Source organism: Eupeodes corollae, chromosome 2, assembly GCF_945859685.1.
Source record: "Eupeodes corollae chromosome 2, idEupCoro1.1, whole genome shotgun sequence".
In the NCBI taxonomy this organism is placed as follows: Eukaryota; Metazoa; Arthropoda; class Insecta; order Diptera; family Syrphidae; genus Eupeodes; species Eupeodes corollae.
In genome coordinates, this window is record NC_079148.1 from 99,955,876 (window position 1) to 99,982,061 (window position 26,186).

At 34.5% G+C, this 26,186-nt stretch overlaps 1 protein-coding gene across 5 annotated transcripts in view; it reads left to right on the top strand.

The window, feature by feature from the left end:
- Positions 1-16,408, top strand: part of LOC129947342 (protein furry) — a 137,760-nt gene extending 121,352 nt beyond the window's left edge. For 3 of the 5 annotated variants that reach the window (XM_056057865.1, XM_056057863.1, XM_056057867.1), the window contains 4 exons: positions 14,109-14,156; positions 14,314-15,252; positions 15,315-15,918; positions 15,984-16,408. In XM_056057865.1, the coding sequence (XP_055913840.1) occupies positions 14,109-14,156; positions 14,314-15,252; positions 15,315-15,918; positions 15,984-16,159 (1,767 nt within the window). In that variant the 3' untranslated portion in view covers positions 16,160-16,408. The remainder of the gene's footprint in view (positions 1-14,108; positions 14,157-14,313; positions 15,253-15,314; positions 15,919-15,983) is intronic. The other 2 variants (XM_056057866.1, XM_056057868.1) reach the window with 1 other exon arrangement.
- The last annotated feature ends 9,778 nt before the right edge of the window (positions 16,409-26,186 follow it).

Consider the following 26,186-nt stretch of genomic DNA (forward strand, 5'->3'; position numbering starts at 1 on the left):
CCAAGAGCTTGTCTTTAAGCGAATATTTTCTTATACATTTAGCAATTATAGGTGTAAGTATTATTTATAAAAATAAGTAAAAGAATAAATGTGTTGGTTTATATTGTAAGACCAATGCGAGTTATATTTGTGGGAAACGTTTTTTTAGATACAATATTTATGCACAGAACTTGAAGTTGTTTATATGATTATAGCAGGCACGTATGTATTGCCCGATTTGCTGACCTTAACGTTTTTCTGGATTTTTAGAAACTGACATCTTTTCTACAAGGGGCTTTAGCTTCTCAGCAATTGATGATGAATTTTTTTTTTTTTTTTACATTTTAATTTATTGAACCATACAAATTTATATACATTTGGCTTAATTCTAACATAAATAATATTTAACAATAACTCTAACTAAAACATTTGTTGGCACAAAGGGGGCCTAACTTTATACATTGATAAAATTCAAAATTTAACATGTGTTTAACATGAAGTCGATGGCTAAAAAAAAAAGTGTCGTTGGCGGGGTTCATCTCGAGTTTTTCAGTCCCGGTTGTCCTGATGGAGGTTGGTTGGGTGTGGCGGTGTTAAGCCGCGGTAGTATGCTGACTCCAGGCTAGCATAGAAGGAGACATCGTCGTCAGTGGGGAGTTTGTCCAACATATCCATACCACAAAGGTATCTCGGGTCCGGGTGTCGTTCCTGATTGGTCATCCTTCTCATTAATTGGTTAGGGTGGCTGGCGACTTTGGTGATTATCTTCCTTGCTGCATGTGCAAGGAATTGGTCAAGTGGCTTGATTTCAGCTTCTTCGTAGACTCTACTATTATTATAGTGCTTCTGTCGTTGACGGTCGAATTGTAGATCGGTGCATATCCTTAGTATCTTCCTCTCGAAAACATTAAGTCTTTCCATTGCAGTTTTTGATATGGTGAACCATATCGGAAAATTGTAGGTGATAACCAGTCTTAGCAGTTGTTTGTATATCAACAGTTTCGTTGGTTTACTTAATCCAGTTTTCTTCTTCAAGAGAGGATGAACTCGATGGAGTGAGATATTGGCTTTTGTTATCACAGCCTTAGAGTGAGGGTTAAACGCGGCAGCTCATTGAAGTGTATTCCCAGGTATTTGGCGTTCTTCTTGGCTTTAATTCTTGATCCATCCGGGAACGTCAGAACAAGTTTTCGGGCCACTGCCGCCGATCTACAGCGGTTGTTGTTGGTCACAGGTCTCCGAAAGCATACCAGTTCCGATTTGGAGGTATGTATTTATCCTTATTCCCCACTTCTGGTAGTACTTGTAAAGTCTGCTTATGTGTGCTCCTACTCTTCGGGCTGCGATCGTAGAAAATATGGAGGACGAATAGGTGAGTGAGTCATCCGCAAACAGCAGGTTCTCACAATCCGTTGGCACTGGCTAGTCAGATGTCATCAGGCTTGAGAGGAACGGTCCATGTTTCGATCCTTGGGCGTTTCCAGCCTTTACGTCTCTAATCGTTGACTTGCAACTATCTATTTCTACGAAGAAGTTTCTGAAAGAAAGAAAAGAAAACAAAATTTTTATTATTGGCTGTGGGATATTAAAAATTCGGAGCTTATGGATGAGGGCATCAATCCATACGCTGTCGAAAGCTTTCTCGACATCCAGAAAGCATCCAACTATTGATGATGAAGTTATTCTAAAAACCTTTAAATCAAACTCAATAGCATTTGAAGAAATCCGTCCCGTGTTTGTTAAGACAACTCTACCAATTACATTGAGATACAAAACACACCTTTTTAACACTATTCTCATGACTGGAGTTTTTCCTTCCGTCTGGAAACGTGTCAAACTTTTTGCTGTTCCAAGAACCTGAAATGAGTATCGGCCAAAAGCCATATTACCATATTTATCCAAAGTTTTTGAAAAATGTATGAAAACACAAATGCGGTAATATCTAAAACGTAACGACATGCTATGTCCCAATCAATCCGGTTTCCGTCCCAAACAAAGTTGCACTACTGTCCTTATAAATGTGATCGAAGAAATAAGAGAAAGTGTAGATAAGAATTTCGTGTATTTTCTCACTCTTTTGGATTTTTTCAAAGCCTTTGACACTGTCAACACAACAACATTCGTTGTAGTTGGCAACTCACGTGACGGATCGTTGATTTGTAATTTAACCAAGTACATAAAAAGGCTACATTCCTTTAAATTTTTTTTAGAATCTTTACTAGAGACTTGTTAGTATTGTTGAATTATCTGTTTTTATAATAAACAATATCCAGTGGTTAAAAAACAAATATTTTATTTTTTCTTCAAACCATCTGAAACAATCCAAAGTTCAATAATAACTCAACATTTTATAAAAAGATTTTAATTTAGTTATTTAAAATTAAACAAATACTTCATGCAAACTATATTTATATCAAGTGTATTTTTCATGATTTACAGATATGGACATTAAAAAAGAAACACCGAAAAGAGTTTTAAAAATTCAATTTTTTATTGACTTAAAAAGATTTTCTTTTTAAGTTTGGCCTTCATTTTCTTATTTTTTTTGTTTCAAACTAAAATTGCCAATTATTTGTAGTAAAATTATAACATAAAATATTTTAAATTCATAAATGTAAAAAAAAGGAACAAATTTCGTGGACATTAAAATAGATACAAAGATTTAAAAAAATCAAATTAAATGCAAAGCTTTTCTGGATTTCAAAATTATTTTAATATCTGGCAGCCTGGCCCTTAGCTTTAATTGCAGTGTGATATCTGTCGGACATTGAGTCAAATAATCGACGGCATCTGTAAATTGAAATATTGTACCACACCTGTTGAACCATCCTCCACGGTTTGGTTAAATTTTTTAATAAATGTTTCCCAACCGTTCATTTTAAATCTTCCCCAAAATGTTCTTTGGGATTTAATTAGGATGGCCACTAAAATACGCAGATTTTTTGGTCTTTAAAATACTTTTGAGCAGATTTGGATATGTGCATAGGGTTGTTGTCCTGCTCTAGAACACATTTGAGAGGCAGGTTCTCCTCCGCAAAAGTCAGCATCGTGTCCTTCATGATATTCACCTTCATATTTTGAGCAATTTTACCCTCTATCAAATGTATTGGTCCAACGCCATACCAAGAAAATGAACCCCAAAGTATTATATAGCCTCCACCATTCTTGACCGTTTTCTGGATGTATTTGTGATTGAGTTCTTTCAAAGGAAGCCTTCTAATGGTTTGTTTGCCATTACTTCCGAACAAATTTATCTTTGTTTCGTTCATCCACAAAACATTCCTCAACTTTTTGCCTTCTTCTGGTCCAGTAGAAAGGGCACCATTCTTGCGATCCTTCTGAGCAAGTTAGCTTCAACAAGTCTTCTACGAACAGTCCTGGAAGTTATTGGAAGCTGTAGTTTCTTTTTTATTTCCCTTAAAGCCTTGTAACGATCTTTTATTGAGGCACAAATAATGTTTCAACAGGGTTGTTTTGCTTGGGTTTCCCCTCTGTTTTTTGGCTCTCAGAGATCAAATTGCTTGCAACTTGAGAGATCTGATTATTACTCCCTCACTTCGTATAACCAAAATGACAGCTTTCTCTTCTAGGGAACAATGCTTCCCGTGACCTATGCTTTCATTAGAATTAATTGTAATGTTATTATAATAATTTAAATTTACTTCCTAAAGTGAAGTTTTGTAAAAGTAAAAAAAAAATATTAAAAACTAATATTTTTGATACTAGTTAAGTACTAAGGTTTATGTTCCAATATGTTTCTATTTTTATGTCCACCAAAAGCACAGCCTTACCTACGGACGGTTCATCTCCAAACAGTCAACAAGCAAAAAAAACATGTTATTTTGCATAAGAACGTCTAACTTTTTTTGATAACGGTTAAAACTACTTCTAATACATGTTATTGTTTTAATTTGGTTTTACTCTTAGCAAATGTCTTTGTATCTATTTTAATGTCCATGTCCGTATATTTTTTAATTCCTTTTCAGTTCCTTAAATGTTTTTAATTCCTTTTATATCTAATCCGTTTGTATCTGCTCTGTTTTTAATAATTTTAAGTACGAGTATCAGTAGTAGGACTTGTGCTTAAACGTTCACTTCTTCAATTTCTTCCATACTAAATCCCCTCAGATTATTATTAAAATCATGCTATTAATAGTACCCGTCGCGTGATAGTGTGATGCTTAAGGTCTTTGACTTAATCCCTGCCTGTACCACTAAAAGTATTTTTTACGTGTAAGACTAAGACTAAGGCAAGGTAGCTTAAAAGTCAAATTATGATTAAGGAAATTCTTCAGTCTTTAAACTTCAATTTATGGATTACTGTCGTTATATTTTCCTCAACACTCTTTTCTTAAATTTCTAGTGAAACAGCTTCATTCCTCCTCTGAAACATTTTAATTTTAATAATCATGAGAATATTACTGTCGTTGGAAGTAAATTGAAGTACAAAAATTCGTTCATTAGCCGAACTGCACGAATTTGGAACGTTCTGATTTTTGTTGAGTCATTGCAATTGCAACATTCAAGCACTCAAACTTAATGTACATCGACATCTCCTTTTTAAAGCCTTCCCTTTTTTCCTAATACTCACACTGTATCTTTGAAACATTTATGGTTTAAAAAAAAGTCTGACGTTGCGGTTATTATTACCACAAATTTTTGGTTGATAAGCCTCAAACAGATCTTAAAATAAGATCATTTTAATTAAATTTGTTTGTAAACGGTGATTTTTTAAGAGCTTGAGAACTTTAAAAAAAAAAAACGCATAAACGTTGAAACGTTAGATTGGTCCATGACATTTACTTTTTGAAGATAATTTCATTTAAATGTTGACCGGGGCTGCGTCTTAGGTGGTCCATTCGGAAAGTCCAATTTTGGGTAACTTTTTCGAGCATTTCGGCCGGAATAGCCCGAATTTCTTCGGAAATGTTGTCTTCCAAAGCTGGAATAGTTGCTGGCTTATTTGTGTAGACTTTAGACTTGACGTAGCCCCACAAAAAATAGTCTAAAGGCGTCAAATCGCATGATCTTGGTGGCCAACTTACCGGTCCATCCTTGAGATGAATTGTTCTCCGAAGTTTTCCCTCAAAATGGCCATAGAATCGCGAGCTGTGTGGCATGTAGCGCCATCTTGTTGAAACCACATGTCAACCAAGTTCAGTTCTTCCATTTTTGGCAACAAAAATTTTGTTAGCATTGAACGATAGCGATCGCCATTCACCGTAACGTAACAGCATCTTTGAAAAAATACGGTCCAATGATTCCACCAGCGTACAAACCACACCAAACAGTGCATTTTTTGGGATGCATGGGCAGTTCTTGAACGGCTTCTGGTTGCTCTTCACTCCAAATGCGGCAATTTTGCGTATTTACGTAGCCATTCAACCAGAAATGAGCCTCATCGCTGAACAAAATTTGTCGATAAAAAAGCGGATTTTCTGCCATCTTTTCTAGGGCCCATTCACTGAAAATTCGACGTTGTGGCAGATCGTTCGGCTTCAGTTCTTGCACGAGCTGTATTTTATACGGTTTTACACCAAGATCTTTGCGTAAAATCTTCCATGTGGTCGAATAACACAAACCCAATTGCTGCGAACGGCGACGAATCGACATTTCACGGTCTTTCTCTTCTGTACGCACTGTACTCATTCGTGTGGTTGGTTTAATGTCCAATAAAGTAAACTGAGTGCGAAACTTGGTCACAATCGCATTAATTGTTTGCTCACTTGGTCGATTATGTAGACCATAAATGGGACGTAAAGCGCGAAACACATTTCGAACCGAACACTGATTTTGGTAATAAAATTCAATGATTTGCAAGCGGTGCTCGTTAGTAAGTCTATTCATGATGAAATGTCAAAGCATACTGAGCATCTTTCTCTTTGACACCATGTCTGAAATCCCGCGTGATCTGTCAAATACTAATGCATGAAAATCCTAACCTCAAAAAAATCACCCTTTATAAAAAGTTAAAATGCTTTTTTGTTAAAAGAAATTTAAACTTCCGCGATATTAAATATAGTTTATTTTTTCTTAGAAAAAGTTCTTACTTTAATAGTTGAATATTTGTGTTTATCGGTCTTTTTATAAGGCCGAATATTTTAATTATTTGTTTTAAATCCACTCGACTATTAATGCTTAGAATTTTTTGAAAAATGTTTCACAAATTTAATATTTCGGAATTTTTCAAAATTTCAATATAAAATTTATCACTTACCAATACTACAACTTAAAAGTAGTCCTTAAGAAATTAACATGAATAAAAGTTAAATTCTGTAACAATCATGGAATATTTTTACAAAATTATATTTAAAAAAAAAATATTCTTGAAACCTATCGTTTTAAAAAAGCAGTCAAGACTGATTGGAATTTTTTGTAATTCATAAAATAGCATTGCAAAAATAAAAAAATATGTATGAAGGAAAAACCCTAAAGTTATTTATTTTGGTTGTTTGTTTAAAAAAAAACGTAGATAAGACAAATTTATCATTATTTTACTAAAATATTCCTTGTTTCTAATTAAGAAACAATCAGTCTATTAATTCGAATACCTCAAACTATTTAGACTCTAGGGAAAAGTAATTACTACAGCTGTAGTGCAAGGCCAGTAAAAATGTTTCCTAAAGAGTTACTAATAAATTGGATAATGGGTGATTTTGTAGGAGTATTGCTACACGTATCGTTGATTGGTTATATTCAGGCTCAAAGAATTTTACCCTGGAACTCAAATAAGTTTAAAATTTCAATTACGCCCTTAATTCATTGCGGATTGTGCTTATATCCTTTTGCATACCTTACGGTACGAGTATGTTTTGAGTATAATTTAAACTTCCAACTAGGTACACAGTAACTTGAAACCTAATGGGTTATTTGTGAACCCGAACACCAACAAAAGGAAAACAGAAAGTCATTTTGATTTGATGTATGAGATTCTGTAAATTACTGAGTACTTGTTACATAATACCGATGATGAAAGATTCTTTGTTTAAATCAACTCAAATGTATGTAGGTACTATATTTATATGAAAACATAACAATTTCTTTGCAACACAAATTGTTTTTAGAAATAAGAAACTCAATAAAAAAAAAAGAAAAGGTAGGTCGTTTATGTATGTAGGATATTAGACTAAGGTAAATCTCCTTTTTTTTGAGGCTTGTGGTTGACCTCTAGTAATTTATTTGGAAATTTTATTCGGATATTTTATTTTACAAATATGAAATATAATAAAATGGTATTTACATTTCTTCTTAAATATGTATGTATATTTAATATTTTATAAGTTTTAATAACAAAAACTGTGGTAAAAGTAAAAATCCATTTTTGGTTTTGGTCTTGAAATAGACACAATACAAAAATAAGAGAGGATAGAAATATATGACCTTTCCTCAACCTATTGCAAAATATTAGGAAATACAACAAAACTTTACTTATGCAAAAATAAAAAATGTAGGGCTTTATATGAAAACACCAAGAAATATGGTATCGTTGTCACTATTTAAAAAAAAAACTTTTAAGAGAAATTTACGCACTAAAAAATGCTTGAGCTTGTATCAATAATCAAAAAGACAATTTACTTCGTTTATATTATTGTTATGTAGTTTAAGAATTTGTCCTAAAAAAAACAAGCAAACAGCAAACTGAAAATTCGATACAGGGTTATCCATTTTGCGGTTTCAAAGTAAACGTAAATAAAACACATACAAAATATTTTTTTATCACTACAGCATTTAAATGACAACCACCCTAATTGTTTCAACCATCGATTCTTTTGAGGTAATTTTCGACAACTTTTTGACAAATATTGGGCGGTATGTTAGTCATAATTTGACGAATTTTGGATTTTAAGTGGTTTAGAGTTTAAGGTTTATCTTTATAAGCACGGTCTTTCACGTAGCTCCACAAAAAAAGTCCAAAAGTGTAAAATCACATGATCTTAGTGACCAGTTGATATCGCCACAACGAGAAATTACGCGGCCAGGAGTGTGACATGTGACACCGTCTTGTTAAAACCAATTATTCTTAAAGACGTATTGTTCAGTGGCAGGCAAAAAAATCGCTTATCATATGACCATAACGCTCCGAATTGACGGTGACAGTCGTTTTCGAAGAATAAGATCCAATCACAATTCCGGACCAAAGAGCGCAACCAAGTGACTTTTTGTGGACTTCATGACCTCTTTTCGATTACTTCAGGATTTTGTGAACCCCAAATACGACAATTTTGTTCATTAACACAGCCACCGAGTGGAAAATGTGCTTCGCCGCTAAAGAAAAACTTGTTCGAAAAATCTCCGTCCACCGCTTGTTGTTCAAGCACCCATTTCGATGTATTTACGACGTTGTGATTGGTCAGCTGGCGTTAGTTGTTTATGTAAAATACGCCATAATGTGCCATGAGACAGTCCTTATTCGGGAGATGACGAGGAATTGATACATTCGGGTCTTCGGCAACACTTGATGGCTGAAACACAAACACGCTTCAGTTTCGGCTTCGTCTGCGTTCCGATGGGCCTTCGAGGTTACTTTGAATGACACTTCCAATATGACATTTCTAAAATGGCACTTCTGTCATTAGCAGCTGTTTTTCTCAACATAAAAAAAATATCAGTTTTAAAATCGACAAAATTAAATTTATCGCGTAAGTAGCTTACACAGCCTTTAATAACCAATGTGAATCCCTACAAAACAAATGTATTTTGTTTGTTGACTTTTTACAGCTGTGGAGCTGTCAGACAAAGCAAATGTTCAGAAAATTTTAACTAGAGCTTCCGTTTGGAGTCACATTACGCTATTTTCTTACGATTGTCATATGAAACGTGAGGTCGAAGCTTCATTGTTTTGAATTCCTATGCCATAATGGCTGAATCACAAACAAACTTCAGCTTCGACTTCGTCTGCGTTACGGCGGGCCTGTTTCGAGGTTGCTTTAAATGACATTTCTATTATTTCATCCCTCCAAAGAGCAAATATTTTGTTTGTTAACATTTTTGTACAGCTTTTGAGCTGTCAGATAAAACTAGTTAAGAACTAGAGCTTCCGTTTGGTGTCACATTACGTTCTTTTCCTTACGATTGTTAAACAAAACGTGAAGTCGAAGCCCAATTGTGATAGCATGCATTGAATTCCTATGGCTGAACTCGCAAACGTCAGGTGAAGCCAAAGCTGAAGTGTGTTTGTGATTCAGCCATAACTTACAGCAGCGATATTTTCAGTGGTAAGAGCGAAACGATAACTCACAGGCCTTACAATACCAGTAACCACTACCGTCTCTTCAAACTTCTCAACAATTTTGCCAATTGCTTGCGTATTTGAACGATTATGTAAACCATAATCTCCTCTTAAAGCACGATATGTGGCTGTGGTAGAATCAACATTTTAGTAGTAGGTTTCAAAAATCTGTATGTCAGACTTTCACTTGAAAAAAGAAAATAGTTAAAATGCTGAATGCCAGTCCTATACTTTTTAAACCGCAAACAGAATAAACCGTTATGAGCAGTGTATTCTCATCAATTTGTATGGTATTAGCCTTAAGTGATTAAATTGTTTCCAGATGACAGTGATCAAATTGCTCCTTTGTTCTTTAAATTCTGCAGATATTGTCTTCCTAAACTTTTTTTAAACTTATTTAATTTATCGCTCAGTCTTGGTCAGTTCTTAAATACTTGTAAAACTTCAATCATTACGCCAATTCATAAAACAGGCTCGAAGCAGGATGTCCTTAATTACAGACCGATCTCAAGGCTTCAAACTATTCCAAACATTTTGAAAGCCTCTGTCAAGAAAAGAATTTATGAAAATATTAAGAAAGGGATTTCAGATAATCAACACGGGTTTGTGAGTCAACAATCGACTGCAACTAACTTGTCTCTTTTTTCCCAATTTTGTTTTGAACGGGGTAAGCAAGTTGATGTAATATACACTGACATTTTAAAGGCGTTTGATAAGGAACAGCATGACGGGTAATTAAAAAAAATTAGAAAACCTTGGTTTTCATTCTCAAATATTGAAATGGTTAAATCAATATTTAACAGATCGTACACAATTTGTGAAAATTGGATGTAAAATATCAAAAAGAATTTATATCATTTCAGGGGTTCCACAAGGAAGCCAGCTTGGGCCACATTTGTTTGTTCTTTTTTTAAACGATCTCCGATTGTGTAAAATTTTCTGAAAATGTACTATTTTTTACTTGATTGCGATGACCTCATTTATATGTTATATATGTTATATTTATATTCAGTGGTGTAAAGATAACTGCCTTCATCTCAGTATCTTCAAGTGTAACCTAAAGTCTTATACTAGATCACGCAACCCTATTCACTGTAAATATAAGGTTAATAATACAATCCTCGATTAAGTTTCGGTTCTTAACGATATATGTGTTGTTTTTAAAAATTAGCTTTTAATGATGATGATATGATTTCGAAAACAAATAAAATGCTGGGTTTTCCAATAAGAAATTCAAAGGAATTTACTGATGCGCATACTTTCAAAATGCTTTATTATTATTGGTGGAATCTTCGTTAGAATATGCTAGTTGCATTTAGTGCCTAATATATGCAGTTAGCAAATTCACTAGATATGCTCTACGTAAATTGAATTGGTAGATAATATTATGCTTATAACCAGAGATGCTTACTTATAGGCTTAAAAACCTTTCAAATCAGAAGGAAATAGTTTTTTGATCTTTTAGCCAGAGATGTTATATGTAATCATATAGATTGTTCTATGCTGTTTGCACTTTACCCAATTCCTTCAAGACCTCTCAGGGAAAGAAATATTGCGTCATTACACCAACTATTTATTTATTTAAAATTGTATATGTAGGTATTTATTGATATTTTGTATATAAACAATATATTTAAGTATGTTAGTCTAAAAGAGATTGTACTCGATAGATGGAATAAATAAATAAATAGAATTGAGAAAATAGTTCAAGCCTCACCGAATTGTCAATCTCTGTGGAGGCATTAGCTTCTCAATCATCGTAACTTATTAGCGAATAATTCGAAATCTTTGTTCAGAATTCTCTAAAACTATTGTGTGAAATTTTGAACTGTTAAAAACGATGGTGACTTAATGTTTTTGAATTAAGTACCTCGGCTACAACAGCCACATTCACATACGCTCCGAAACTAACGACTTGTATTCTTAGTCTTATACACTAGCTAAGATTCAGTAGCTGCTTTATTTCGGCAAAAACATATTCTCAAAAAACTCACTGTTTGGGCTATACAGTACTCTTTCATAGTATCGAACCGAAGAGAAATTCAGATATAATTAAATCAACTATGACGAAAAAGGTGTTCCTCTTGAAATTTCGTCTGTTTCAATTTGCTTTCCAGCTCCTCGGTTTTCTTCAAATTGTCTTTTTAATTGCCATTTTCGGTTCGATGGGAACGATTCTGGAAATCTCTCAATTCAGTACTGCTTTGCATTCAGATAAAAATTGATCCCATCCGTTTCGAATAATGTTCAGATTGGAGAGCAAGTTGTTGAGATCTCGAATTTCAACGTCAATAGTACTGTTTCTGGCTCGAAGAAGGATACTTATTTCATTTATAGCGCTAAGAACCTTGCACCAAATCGAAGACATGAAGACGCATTCAATTTTGTGCATATATTTTAAAACATCTCTTCGAGCATCAGCAGTTAAATTTATATCACTTAATACTTCTAATGATGTTCTAAGATTTTTCAAATGATTTGCAAATGGTTTCACTGCCTTATACCAGCTGACCATCTTGCATCGGAAAGTTTGTGAAGGGATCAGGGCACATTTTTCTTAAGAATTTCCCAACGTTGAGCACTGCTGCAAAACAAGTTGACACACTTTTGAACAACACCAAAAAATGAACATTCCGCTGAATCGACTCCAAAGCAAGTTAAGGGTGTGAGTTGAATACACGGCATCCGGATTTTTGTTTAAAATATGACTTTGTGCACCATTATACCGTCCGTCGTTTCATATTGCTTCCATTGTCAGTCATAGCTTTGTGAACAACAGACTTCTAAAGGATGCTGGTCTTTGCCAATGATTCACAGATCGAATCAGCTATTGCGTTGCCAGTTTTTTTTTGTTGCAATCGACAAATTCCCAAAACCGTTCTTGGATCACATTTTTTTCAAAGCGCAGATATCGCAAAATAAATGTTTTGTTCCACATCACTTGAATCGGGTGTTGCATCGACTATTATAGCAAACTATTTGGCGTTTTCTCTCTCCTTCAAAATAGCGGAATTCAAAATAGCGGAATTAGCACACATTTTAATGAAGTCATTTTGAATCTCAACGAAAAGGTAGTGGACTTGTGCTTTGTTGTGAAATTCTTACATTTTCCAAGTGCTCCTGAAGTAAAGGGTCATAATGACTGATTAATTCCAAAATGCCTAAAAATTTCCATTATTTGGTTCTCTATTAAGATAGCTATCGCCTCGTAGTCCTAGTCCCCTTTTCCTAAGGAAGAGGATGATGCCCAATTACTTGCCATTTTTGTATGGCTGGTTTAATATATTATATGATATTGAAGTGACTTGATATCCTTCAAATCTTCAGTTAACAATTAATTCAAAATAAAAATTAATTAATATAACGGAAACCACAATTGAAAAACGTTTGACTGGGATTTTCCGGTCTCCCGAAACCGAATCAAAAATTTCTTTCCCAGTAGAAACAAAAATAGAAGAAAAGAAATTTTATAAAAACAGAAACCAAAATAAATACTTGTGTTTTAAGTTGCCGGGCCTCTTGTTTTGATTTTAAAAATTTTCAAAATAAAATAAATTTGAAATTTACTTTCTTATAACTTTCTTCCAATAGTTAAGAGTTGCCAAAAATGTACGCCAATAATAATCAGGGGCCCAGATCGGCAAGCTTGTGACTGAAAGATTGGTAGATAACATGGAAACAGAGGCCCGAAAGCATGAATGATTTTAAATTTTCGGGCCAATAAAAATAAATGGGAATATGTATGTTGATGATGAATTTAGAGTACCAATATTAAAAAAATACTCTCCTCATTGCTTTCAATTTTACGGGCCCCTAAAAAATCCCCCATTCTCGACGGGGCTGAGGATTACTATTATTTTTATTCTTTAAAAAAATCCTTAACAAGGATCAGCTTAAAACCTTTATTTCCAGGTTTATCTCATTCGATCCAATGGTTTTGGGTTGCAGGGGCGTGGTCAGACAGACTCGATCCGGGATTCAGTTTGTTGATTAAAATCTCGAGTTCAAACTTTTTTACGAATGCAAAACCTGCGATATACAAAGGTCCTATATGTCGCAATCGCAAGTAAAAAATATTAATCGAAATTGACACTCTTGTTTCTCACGTGAAATTAACATATAACGACGGCAAACGAAAACATTATTTTTGTTTGTAATTAAGAATCAATAATTCATTTGAAATCCAATCAAAAATGTACAATCATACACAGATAAAAATACACATTTATCTGAGATACATTTTAGTTATCTATGTACCTTAGAAAATTAGTCTCTTCATTCTGGGTACAATTCATTCATCTAGCAGGTAGCTAAAACTTGTGTAACTTTTGTGTTTGGATTTCAGATTAATTTAGTAATGATGACGAACGAGCACATTTGTATCAATTTTAAATAGAGTTTTATAATTCAAAGTCTAAATATTTTCCGGTTCAATTTTATTAATTCATATAAAATTCGTCCATCAATCCGGTTTATTAGCGTTCTAGAAATGCATACATTTCCATGTAATCATTAAAACTAATATAATCAATATTTTCAAAAATATCGAAAACCTTAAAACCTCCCTCTTGACCTCCTGAACTAGGTTTCATAAAAAAGTATGTATTATTTAACACTAAGCAATATTCTTCTATGTAATATTGGTAGATCTCCTTATCGCTTTTATTTTCGTTTTGCTCCTATTTGTACTTGACATATCCTCGCTATAGTCTAGTGGACAATCATAAATATATGTTACACCGAAATCAATTGTAACCATCATCGTTGTTAGTTTGTAAAAATAAAATTTGATTTCAATATTGAAATATTATTAAGAAAAAAACAAAAAAAAACAAAATTTAATTGCACGTTTAATAACACAATTTTAAAACCAAAACAATGCATGTCCTTTACTTTTTAGACATCTATCATGACCTTTTTTATGGGATCAATGAAATCTAAACAAAGTGTAAGATTTTCAAATTACATTATTTCCACTCTTAAAGAAATAAGACTTTTTCCTGTGCACAATTTTAGTATTTATAAAAAATCAATATTATTATTTTGTTTGCATATATTTTGATGTCGTTATTCTACTAATTTCTTTTTTTCTTCATGTAATGTAGGTTATATTTAGTCAGTCATCAGATCTGATGGAACGACAATCGTCGGCGGCATCGAGCACAGAAGAAACGTCAGGTCCACAGGGTGATTTGAGTAGTGGTTCACGCCGAGACGATGGCCAACCCGACTTCACTGTATTCAAAGACTTTGATTTCCTTGAGTATGAGGATAGCATAGCTGGCGAATCGACGGATAATTTCAATTGGGGTGTTCGTCGGCATCAGCTCTTCGATGGAGACAGTGATACAGTGGCCGGAGGGGGATCCAAGGGTATTTCTAATTTGGACGAGAGTTACAGTGACAAGACTCCCATTTTGAACAAACGCAAACGCCAAACAGCCGATGATTCTTCGGATGAGGAGGTCGAATCGGAATCTCCAATGGACGAAGATCATCGTCAGCCGTTCTTGAAGTCCCCATTCCATGTAGGCCCACCGACATCGCTGAGCCTACGCGAGCGGCACCGCAGAAACTCAGTTTCACGCAGTGACACTAGTGGTTCGAGTGCCGGTGATTTGGGAGACATAACACCATGCAATGCATCTCCCCATCTGCCAGGTCTGATTCGATTTGGTGCCCCAATGCGCGATGAAGCCGAAGAAAATTGGCGTAAACAACTGCAGACAATGTTGACAAACCAACCATCGGCCCACGCACCCGATTTGTTGTTGCAGTTACACAAAATGATCAAAGAACTTACCCTTAAATCGATCAGCATCACAAGGGATTCGAAGAAATACTTCTCTGGGATGGGGGCACAATTGGGTAATCAAATATCTCAATTTACTGACCTTTTGAGCTCGAAAGCTGACCCGCCTATGATTTGGTGCAATCAGTCGCAACCGACTACTCCCCGATTGTATGAGACACTCCGGTTTAATGTTCTCGAGATCCAAGAGCATTTAGAGACTTTCTTCGATCGTAAAGATCAAGTTCTAGAGGTATGTCTGTGTATGTTTATTTTTGATTTGTGTAACCTTAAAAATTATTCTACTCGTTGTAGTGCCTGGACTCGGTAAAAACTTCTTGCAAACTTGCGTTATTTACCGAAGTTACAGAACATCCTTCGGGGGCAGAGGCTCCCAGTACCACCAGTTTTATGCCGTTCGATCCGGCTACAGCGGAAATAGTTTTGGACTTAGGTCGAGCCCTGTACAAGTTAATGTTCCAGCTGCTGTTATTGATTGAGTCGAATCATAAAATCGCCTCCAATGTAGTCAACAATTTCCGCCACAACGAAAAGATGCTGGACATTTCAGAGCTATTTGTTCTAGTACGTGAAGCGCTGGTGCGCTCTATAAATGAATCCGAGCAAGACTCCTTAGATACATCGACATCGACCGAGGGTGATCACACACCCACTCCCTCGCCGGGATTACCAATGACGAGTGCTGAATTTGAAACAACTTTACACGAATTGATGGACAACCAAAAATGGACAGACGCAGTGGCACACGTCCGTCAATATAAACGAATGTCCCACATGTCTGTATCGAATTCCAATCTGTCGATATTCCCCTATTCGAATCTAGAGAATCGACTCAAATATGATGATGTAATTTTCATACTCAACATCTATTCGCAAAAACTTTTGAAGGATCGAACAGGTTTGTTTTTAAAGATCAAATTCAAATGTGCTAGGTTTGCTTTAAATGTTCAAATTTTCTTACAGATACTTTCATAGTTTCAAAAAGCAGCTCAGAACTTTTTGAAGTCTACGCAATTTTATCAGAGAGCCTATATCAGGTATCTAGTGCATTGACCTCAATGGAAATTAATATGAAAAGTTTTTCTGGAATCTCGACAACATCAAATCGTGAAGGTGGTGACATAGTCACAAATCTTTAAGAAACAAAAAATAAAATATAAAAACGAAGATAAAACAAGGACAACTCGCTCCATATTCAAACGTATTAAAATAGTAAGATAAATACATTCAAATCATGCACAATTAATCTAAGTTTGTTGTTTTTAAATTATAATTAATTAAAAAAAATTTAGTCTGTAAGAGTTCAATATTCATGTTTTTTTTTAGCATTTAGACAATTTAGATACCGAATATTCAATAAAGAACAAATATTAATGACAAACTATAAAGTTTAAGTTTCATTTTATTATATTTTTTATCAGAAGGATCAAAAAGTCAATTAGCTTACAGCAGCTCTCAATGAAGCCATATTAACTGCCTGTCCTCTCACTACAGTGCGAGGAAAGAAGAAACCATATTGGTGGGCTGCTGAACTAGAAACACTCAGGTAAGATTGTAGAAGGCTTTTTAATCGTGCAAAAAAAACTAGATATCCCCAAGACTGGGACTCCTATAAGGAATCCCTCAAAAAGTATAAACAAGAACTGAGAATAGCCAAAAGATCCTCATGGAGATCCTTCTGTAGCTCAATAGAAGAATCCTCGGAGGTATCAAGGATAAGGAAGATTCTCTCGACAAATACAACCATGTCTAGTTGTCTTAAAAACTCGGATGGTACATGGACTAACTCTTGCGAAGAAACGCTAAACCTACTACTAGACACCCGCTTCCCAGATAACTCCAAATCCGTTAATACAACAAACAGTCGTGGGTTGGGTATTAACTTAACTTTTCCTCAAGGTCTTGTTACAAGAGAGAAATTGACATGGGCTCTGAATAGCTTCGAACCGTATAAATCTCCAGGTCCGGATCAAATCATACCAGCTGAGCTACAACTTACAATTGACATAACTTTGCCCATCATTGAGATGGCTTATATACTTCAGCGATGGAGAGAAGTAAAGGTAGTTTTCATTCCCAAAACGGGCAAATGTTCGCATATCAACTCTAAAGATCTAAGACCTATTGGCCTATCATCATTCATTCTCAAAACTTTGGAACGAATGATTGATATCCATGTACGTAATAGCATTGATAAGAGACTATCGATGTCTCAGCATGCTTACTGCAAAGGGAAATCGGTAGAAACAACCTTGCACACTCTGGTAAGAACTATCGAATACTCCCTAGAGCAAAAGGAATATACTATGGTGGCCTTCCTGGATATTGAGGGCGCTTTCAACAACGTTGACACATCCGCTATAACTTCTGCTATGACGACCCTAAACGTTGAATACTCACTCTGTGAGTTGATTAATCTAATGCTAAAAAGCGGGATCATCAACTCTAAGATGGGGGATTTTTGTACGAAAAAGTCTGTCAGTAGAAGCACTCCGCAAGGTGGTGTTCTATACCCTCTCCTGTGGAACATAGTAGTTAAAGAACTACTGATATCCCTTGTCTCAAACAAATCTCTAACAGCAGAGGAAACAATCTCTCGCCTCTTCTGCACTTGCCCTGCTCTTTCACTAAGACACTTCATCTGGGAGACTACTATTTTCATAATCCCAGTGTACTAGCTAAAAAGGATATCAAATATCTCCCTCGCTTTATAAAAAGCTCAAAATGGTTCGACTAGTGGGAAGTAACTCTCTAGATTCATGTGGTATCACAATGGGCCTTTTTTTTTAGCCTTAGTGTGTGGATTATGAATTCGCAGCCACTTTAACCTAACCTATAAGAAGGACTCATCGTTGCAAATTGTGTATAGAATGCAAGTATATAAATTTCCCTAGGGTAAGAACTTCATTCATTGGAACCAGTTTAACCAGACGTCTTGAGAATGTAGCAAATTATTCATAAGATAAAAAACACATTACAAATCGATGTGAGTTTTTGTTTTCTAATGTCCTTGATATAAAGCTTCAGGTAAGCAAAAACAAAACGAGTGCGTGCGTAGCACCATTATTATTGAAGCCAAGAGGTGTTTTTGAAAAATTCGAATAGAATTTGTTTGGTTGGATTGCCTATGGCGAGGTTTATTGAAGACATGTGTCGTTATTTATGCAAAGACTGCAAAAAGTATAAACAAGGACTACCCTATTTGAATTCGAATTGTAAGATTCTCAAAGTTCAAGGTTTTCACAAAAAGCCGAAATGGATATAAGACGTTATTTGTTACACCTTTCCTTACCCTCAACTATATAAGGTGTAACGTCAAGTTTATTATAGACTTCTTAAAGAATATATCTCTTTAAAGGTTTGATTAAACATAATTCACTTTGTAAGCTGAATATATGAATTTGGTCGTAAGTATACACATTTATTATTTTCATATCACAAGAAAATTAATTTAACTCAATTCGAGGAATTTCTTATTGAACTCGTCGATGGTGATTGATGTCTTCAGTTCATAATACATAATATTATGTATTCAACAAAAAAATCGTTTCCTGTTACTTTGTTAAATAATAACTTTGTTTGTGCTGTTAACTCGGAAACCCTCTTATAGCCAAATTTACATGGATGTCATAATTTCGTGTGTGTGTTCTTTTTTGTATTGCTGCTGCCTGCCAACTTTCATGGTGAATACTTCGTAAACGGAACACGTACCTATTAATTTCAAATTTAAGGGATTTTTTCTATGGCGATTCAATGGAACTTATCGAAGAAGGAAGTGTGCTTTTTTTCCATCCCATCAAATGTAGAAAATTACTTGCTGCTGGAAAAATTATATAAAGTTTAAAATTTGTATTCCAATATAATATGTATTGTTGAGGGACTACAAAATAAGAGGGACACAATAATGTAGCACGCTTCATGAAGTACCATCAGCACCCCTAAAAAGTACGTAGAAAGTTTTTTGTGAGGGTAGATATTTTACAAAACTACCCTCGGCTCAGTTTGGTTTAAAAAGATTGAATAATTTCTTTTCAATTATAAAAGCAAATCAACATTTACTTCTCTAAACCCCGACGACTGACGCGACGCACGATACGACGAGAACGACCAACAAGCCACAAGGTATCTAGTCCATCAGAAAAGCGTTTTATTATGTTAGCTTGCTTGTTTTTTTTTTTTAATTTTTTATATTTTACTTAGGCTCAACATTGCTTTTAAGGTAATTGAAACTATAAGGGCGGACATAAGATGGGTGAGTGAGAACAGAATGGCAGGGTTTGTTTTTTTGGTGGAGAGATCAAGTAAACATCTAAATTGAATTTAAACTTGATTTATTTGAGGGCTATTTTGTTAAGTGGTGTAGCGTAGCGTGTAGGCGTGAGTGTCATAACAGCCACTTTGACTAACCCAATATAGAAACAATAGGGCTTAAGCTTTTTGTTTACATTATTTAGTACTAGTTAAGTAAGAAAAACAAAGTCTGGTAGGGTTGCCGAGGATGCAAAGTTTTTTGAAAAAAGAAATTTATAAAAGAGGGCAATCATCTCTTGTTAAAGTCTAGTCGGTGATAATTTGTGCTAATTTATGTGTTATGCATTTGCAGTGTAGTCTGCAGATTAATTCGAAAGTCGGAATATTTGGCAAAAGAAATTTATTCTTGAAAATTTAAAAAAAAAAAACAGATGAAAATTAAAGCTAAAATATAAAGAACCAACCGTATTTGTTTCTTACGAGATTTTACTGGCTGGGCATAATTTAACATTGAGTGAACACACATTGAACTAGAACCGTCTTTAAATTTGGTTGTTGGGTTTCTTCTTTAAATAACTTTTAAATTAAGTAAAATTAATTTGTTTCTTAATCTAATAATAGTGTTTTAAAATCCTGAGAACGTAGAAGATGATGTGAGTTAGATATTTTTATGGAAATAATTCAAAATCGCATTTTTTCATTAATATTTCCATTCCCAAATTAAATGAGAAAATTGAAACGGTAAAAACTGAACACTCCGGAGTGAGAATTTTGGTAAATGTTAGTCTCGTCTTCGATGCCTTCTAGTTTGCTGAAATGTATTACTTTGTGAACACTTCCATTTTAAATGTTTGTATAAAAAGCTTTCTTGTTAAATTAGAAAACCAAGAAGTACTGCTTCACTAGTTAATAAAAATGTTTGACCCCTTTGCGCAGGTATACCATTGTCAACATTCGGGAAATGATTCAAGCACTTAAGACCAATATCATCTAACTAACTCATAAGTTATAGCCCGAAACCTTAGACAAGGTCTTGTAAAATTGGAGTGACAGAATACGCTGCTGTGAAGCCAGCTGAAGTAGCCACTTAAACGGCGTTGTGTTACATAATGGGTGCATTCACAAAGCTAGTGGCTACGTAGTGAAAGTTCAACTAGCTTTGTGAATGCAAAGTTGCACTAAAAAAACTGAATCAACTAATAATGTCGTGCGCCAATCACCCCTGGCTTGGCCAGAAAGACGAGTGTATACCTTAGAGATTATCTACGCAGTTTTGCGTTTTATTGCGATGAATGCAAAAAATATTCGTGTGGGATATTATGGTTGCAATTCAATGTCTTAAGGAATTCGTCTCTAATGAACATTCGGTTTGCCAAGATCAAATTTCTAATCTCTCCAAGAAATTTGATCACGTTTGCAATAGTGTTAAGGACTCGAACATCCAATCTCAAAAAAAGTCCACCCAGTGCCTTTCCACGATACGTTCTCTGGAAAAACAATACTGTGTCGTTATCGGTGGATTGAATTCTCTCCATTCGGACATTGACGATGAGTTAAAGGTGATGACATCTTCGGCTCATATTCGCACTCATATCTATTGCTTACGATGTAAGTAATCAAGAACAAAAATATACAAGTTTGCATCGCGAACTTGAAAGCTTACATGTTAAATCGCAGAAAATTGAATCGCTTCTCTACGACGTCATTAAACAACCCGCATACCGTGATATCGTGAGCGTATCCATTCGTGATGAAACGCATGCGGCAAACCTGGCTGCTGACCCTCTGCAACAAACCACCTCAATAAATACCATTGCGGAAGACGAAGTAATCAAAATATGTAGCCATTCCTGGAAGTTATCCGATTGGAATTTAAGAATCAGCAGGCTTGAATCTGCTAACAACATATGGTTCGTGCTGAATAATTGTCTCGGATATGCGGATGCTTCATGGATTCGCTCCTATTTTAAACGAGAATTCTGTGTCAATACCTGCGAATGTCTTTAATTGTCTGGAAGAAGATTCAAGTTCCTAATTCCCTCAAAATATAACATGTTTTAAACCAAAGAGGATATATACGACTTGGTCGAATGCTGCTTTTCAGAATGAGTAGCAATAATCATATCATTAAATATAACAAACCCAAACCTAAACCAAAAAATAATATTGAACCCAATTGGACTCTTAAAAAAAGAATATTTCCGATCCTTTCTCTCCCTAACCAACTTTTGTCTCTTAAAAAAAAACAAGTTTCTGTTAACCCTTCTCATCTGGGTCTTGGTTTTCGCCCTCGGTTGATCCTCCTGTCAAGAAATTCACGTATCCGAATTGTATCCATTCTCACACCCTTAACCCTGCATCTTCTTCATCAGTTTGCCAAGAACCACAAGGATTCCTTAACTCAATGATCCCTCCAAATGTTAAGTTAAGTTAACGAAACATGTATTTGAGACCAATATTAATGATCAGTATGTTATGTCCCGTCTTAGAGACCACAAAATTTACAATAATGTTCGTCTTTAACTAGGTTTTTGCACTACATACCAGATTCTGTTTGCTTTGAAGGTAAAACAAATACAAACATGAAGGTTTTAATCTCCCAAGAAGGCCTCCCTACCAAACATGATGCACTTATGGAAATATTCTTTAAATTTTATGATGGTCTTGAAATTTCTCCTCATAAAGTGAGAGGAGACCTAACCTTTTTCGCGTCCTTATTCATTTCAAAACGATTATCTCATATCCAAAAATTCCTTGTCGTCCCACAAGGTAGTCACCTTGGCCCCCTTCTCTTCGTGTTATTGGTTAACGATGTCTACTTTTAACTAAAAAAACTCAGATATCCTAATGTTTGCGAACGATAAGAACATTTTTAAGATTATCTCAACTTCATCTGATTCCTTTCTTTTGTAAAATGATCTTATCTTTTTTGTTTGGTGCCTGCATAATTTCCCAAAGTTAAATGTAAACAAATTACCTTTTCGCGCAAACAAAGGCCATCTCACCGGGTGTACTACTTCAAATGACGCCGTCAACGTAGTCGATTCTATAAGAGATCTTGGTATTATATGTGACAAACACTTGAATTTCCATTCCAATTTTGACCAAATTATTAAGAAAGCTAATAGATCTCTCAGTTTTATTAAGAGATGGTCAAAAGAATTTTCCAACCCCTATGTAACTAAAGCGCTTAACATTTCCCTAGTCCGTCCTCATCTTGAATATGCATTCCAAGTATGGTCTCCCTTTTATGAAAACAATTCACTCAGAATTGAAAATGTTTAAAGACGTTTCGTTCGATTTACCTCACGTGGCCTTCCCTTTGATGATACATCCAACTTGCCTCCTTATGCCGTTCGATTAAAACTGATAGGCGGTATAGACGCAAAAACGCTGATATATTATTTGCTCAACACTTGTTAATGAGCAATATTGATTCCCCAGTACTCCTGAGTGATATTCATCTTAACACCAATCCTCGAAATCTTCAATCTGTCTCCTCTTTCTATATCCCTCATCAACGCACTAATTACGGGCACTTTGAACCAATGTCCATAATTCTTCGTCACTGCAACGCTGCTATGCTAGTCTTCGACTTTTACATTTCCAAATCCCATCTGAAAGATACCCTTTACTTTTTACCTTTTTGAGTCCGCATTCCTAGCCCCCTTTCAATTTTAAGTGTAATAAAATTAAAATTGTTAGTTCTTGTACATTAAAGAGCTTTTAAGTGGGCCTTAGGGTCCACATTAATAATTGTTTAAAAAAATGTTAAATTATGTTAAGTTAAGTTAGGTTAAGTTTAGTTAAGTTAAGTAATAGCTTGTATTAAGCTGAATAAATAAAAAGTTAGTCGATCCAGAATTGTGATATACTTTGACTACTAGCTTTTTAAATGCGACTGTTTGGCCTTTTTATCAAAATTAAGACGGTTATTATTAGTATTCAAGCTTTATTTATACTTTTAAAAGTTTTTAATATGTTTGATCACCTTTTCAACTTCTTCGATCTAAAGCTTCTATACAGCAGTTTGAACAAAAATACTCTATTTCGTCACTCCACCTCTAGAATTGTCTTCCTACACTTCTTTTCTTGTCTATTGGAGTCCACTCTGTTGTTATTTTGGTCTTCCGATTATCTGACGAGTTAAGTTTCCTCGTTTTGTAAGGAACATCTTCAAAGTTAGTCTGGGTTCATAAACGTTCGGGGTAAATCCGTCGAAATATTCTTTCACCTTGAGAATCGATCTTTCCATGGCTCTTTGACACGATTGAAGTTTAAATTGAATATTCTCTTTCAATACGTCAATAGTCTCGGACTTATCTGCGTCTATGAGCGACCTAACAGTATATTCATTGGCTGCGTTCAATCTCGCGTTCGATAGGGTATCTTGGATAGAAGGATTTTTAGATACCTTGTTGAACGAGTTGGATAGCTGTATTGAGATAGCTGTCAAAAAATAAAAACAACTTTCTGCTGTTCACATAAAGCAGAGAAAAATTAAAGCTTCGAAGTCATTTTAAACATTTAATGGACAATTCAACTGATTCGTCGGACGATAATGAATTGATAACTGGGTAACATTTTTATAAATAAGAGATAACCTTAATCATTTTCAAGAACTTTTACAATTTTTTGAAAAATTGTTCTTTGCCGGGTTTTTGGGTCTTGGAGCTGGTCCTTTCACTTTCTTCACTCATCCAAGTAGAGCAGAATGGATTTATGTATTTTTCCCACCTTAAAAAAAGGGAATAGAGTGGTTCTTTTTTGGGGTTATGAATCATCTGAAAGAATAACTTACCTTTCCTTTAAGCGAACTTATTTGCTTGTAGCTCCACCCTCCTCTGTCTGCTTTTATACATACAAACAAAATTGTTAGATTTATTTATTTCAACAAGATTAATACATATATATTATTTATTTATTTTGTTCTACCTCTGGAACAGGATGAGGTTCTTCAACTTCCTGGATACTAGACTGGAGGTACAGGTAAGACCTAGCAAATTAGTCATCTACAAAACGAGAACAAAATAAGTCAATTTTGAAGTTTAAGAAAATAGATCACAACTGCCTTCTAAAATTCGGAGTCAAATAGCTTCTTTATCGTCTATTATGTACAGAACATCCTCAAATACAACTTCATCTAACATTTTGTATCTTTTTTTTTTTTTTTTTTTCATACAAAAAGCTGAAATCAATTTTCAAGTTTCTTGAAATTCAACATTCAACATGTGTTGAATCAGCTGTTCTGTCAGATACCTACATACCCCAGAAATTCTTGGATTCCTCTTTTGACATCTCAGCTGTTTTTCATCAGCTTTTATTTTACACGTAAAACACTAACAAAAAGGTATCCGGATACCCTATCTGTCTGATATTGAACGCAGCCATTTTGAAATGGCAAATCAAAATGAGCACAAGTGACAGCTGTCAAAAAGCCATCTCTTTACAAATGATTGAAATTGAATGACATTGAAAATCACACGTTAAAAAAAACACCCGCTACATAGGCAATCAAAGTTTCTTACATTATTTTTGAATTTAACTTTTCCTAACTTCTCGTTTCCGACTGAATTTAACAAAGGAAATATGACTTTGAGTAGGTATAAAAAGGTACCTAAAGTCAAGTAAATATGTACAAACTCAAGTATTAAAAACGTCATCAAAACTTGATGTTGAAACTCTTTTCCTCTACGACGATATGAGAAGGAGAAAAACTATAAATCAAAGTTGAAAATTTTCCGTTCCCGGAAGTAAAAAATGTAAAATAGATGGTTTTCATTCAAAAATGATGGAATAAAGGCTGCTTATGTAACTACAATGCATAAACTCATGTACATACATAATATCGTATATATAACTTATGCATGGAAATAAGTTGGAAATTTCAAATAGAATCAAGCACTTACATTAGCTACATATGCAATGTAGGTAGGCAAGGTACCGTTAACATGCATCTTTTCAAAAACACCCAAAAACGTGCTTTCATCTTTCTGCTCTATTACTAGAATGTAAATTAGTTTTGTCTTTGGAGTTGATGCTTTTTGAAGGTAGTAGGTTCAGTAATACGAGTAGTAGGTACATAAGCACAGGATATACTTAATTTATTCTGTTTAAAATTCAGAATCGAATTGAGGCATCCTCTATAACCTGACCTTTTGGTAGGTAGGCAGTCTATTTCCCAGGCGATAACAAGAATTGAGAGAATCCTACATAAGCTCAATGATGGACATTATTATACCCACCGACATGACAGACCCACCGACATACTGAGAATTTCTGACCATAAACTATTGAAAAAATAATTTATGCACAAGTTTATCCTGTGAATTAGTATTCTATAGAAAGACATGAGCTTCTTCTCGTAAATATATATACCTATAGTCTTGATAGAATATAATATACCCATGTATAGATGTAGGTGAAAGTTGTTGACTTTGTTAAATTGTACATGATAATATGATAGAATTTATGTGTGAAATTAATAAGAGCTTAAAATAATAATATAGAATTTAATTTAATTTCAATTAAAATCTAATAAAATTAAATATCAAAAACAGTATTTAACTTGAGTTTTAATTGGAATAATATTTAAAGATAAAGCGTTTTCATTTACAGGAACAACTCTTAAGATAATTGCATATTTATGAATTTAAAGTACAGTAGTTTTAGGATAAGGACATGCATGCAAGGCCTTAATAGAAAAGCCAAATTATTGTTGTCAGTTTGTGGAAGGCATTTTTCCAAGATTTAGCAATTTTTCCAAATTAACGAATTCATAAATTATTCAATATCACACTGATCTGCATTTCGTTTATTTAAAATGTTTCTTCGGAACTTGAACTTGCACCCGTTAAAGCTCGAACAATCGAACAAACCAGCAATCTTGTTACAAGGGTGCAGAATTTTAATCAG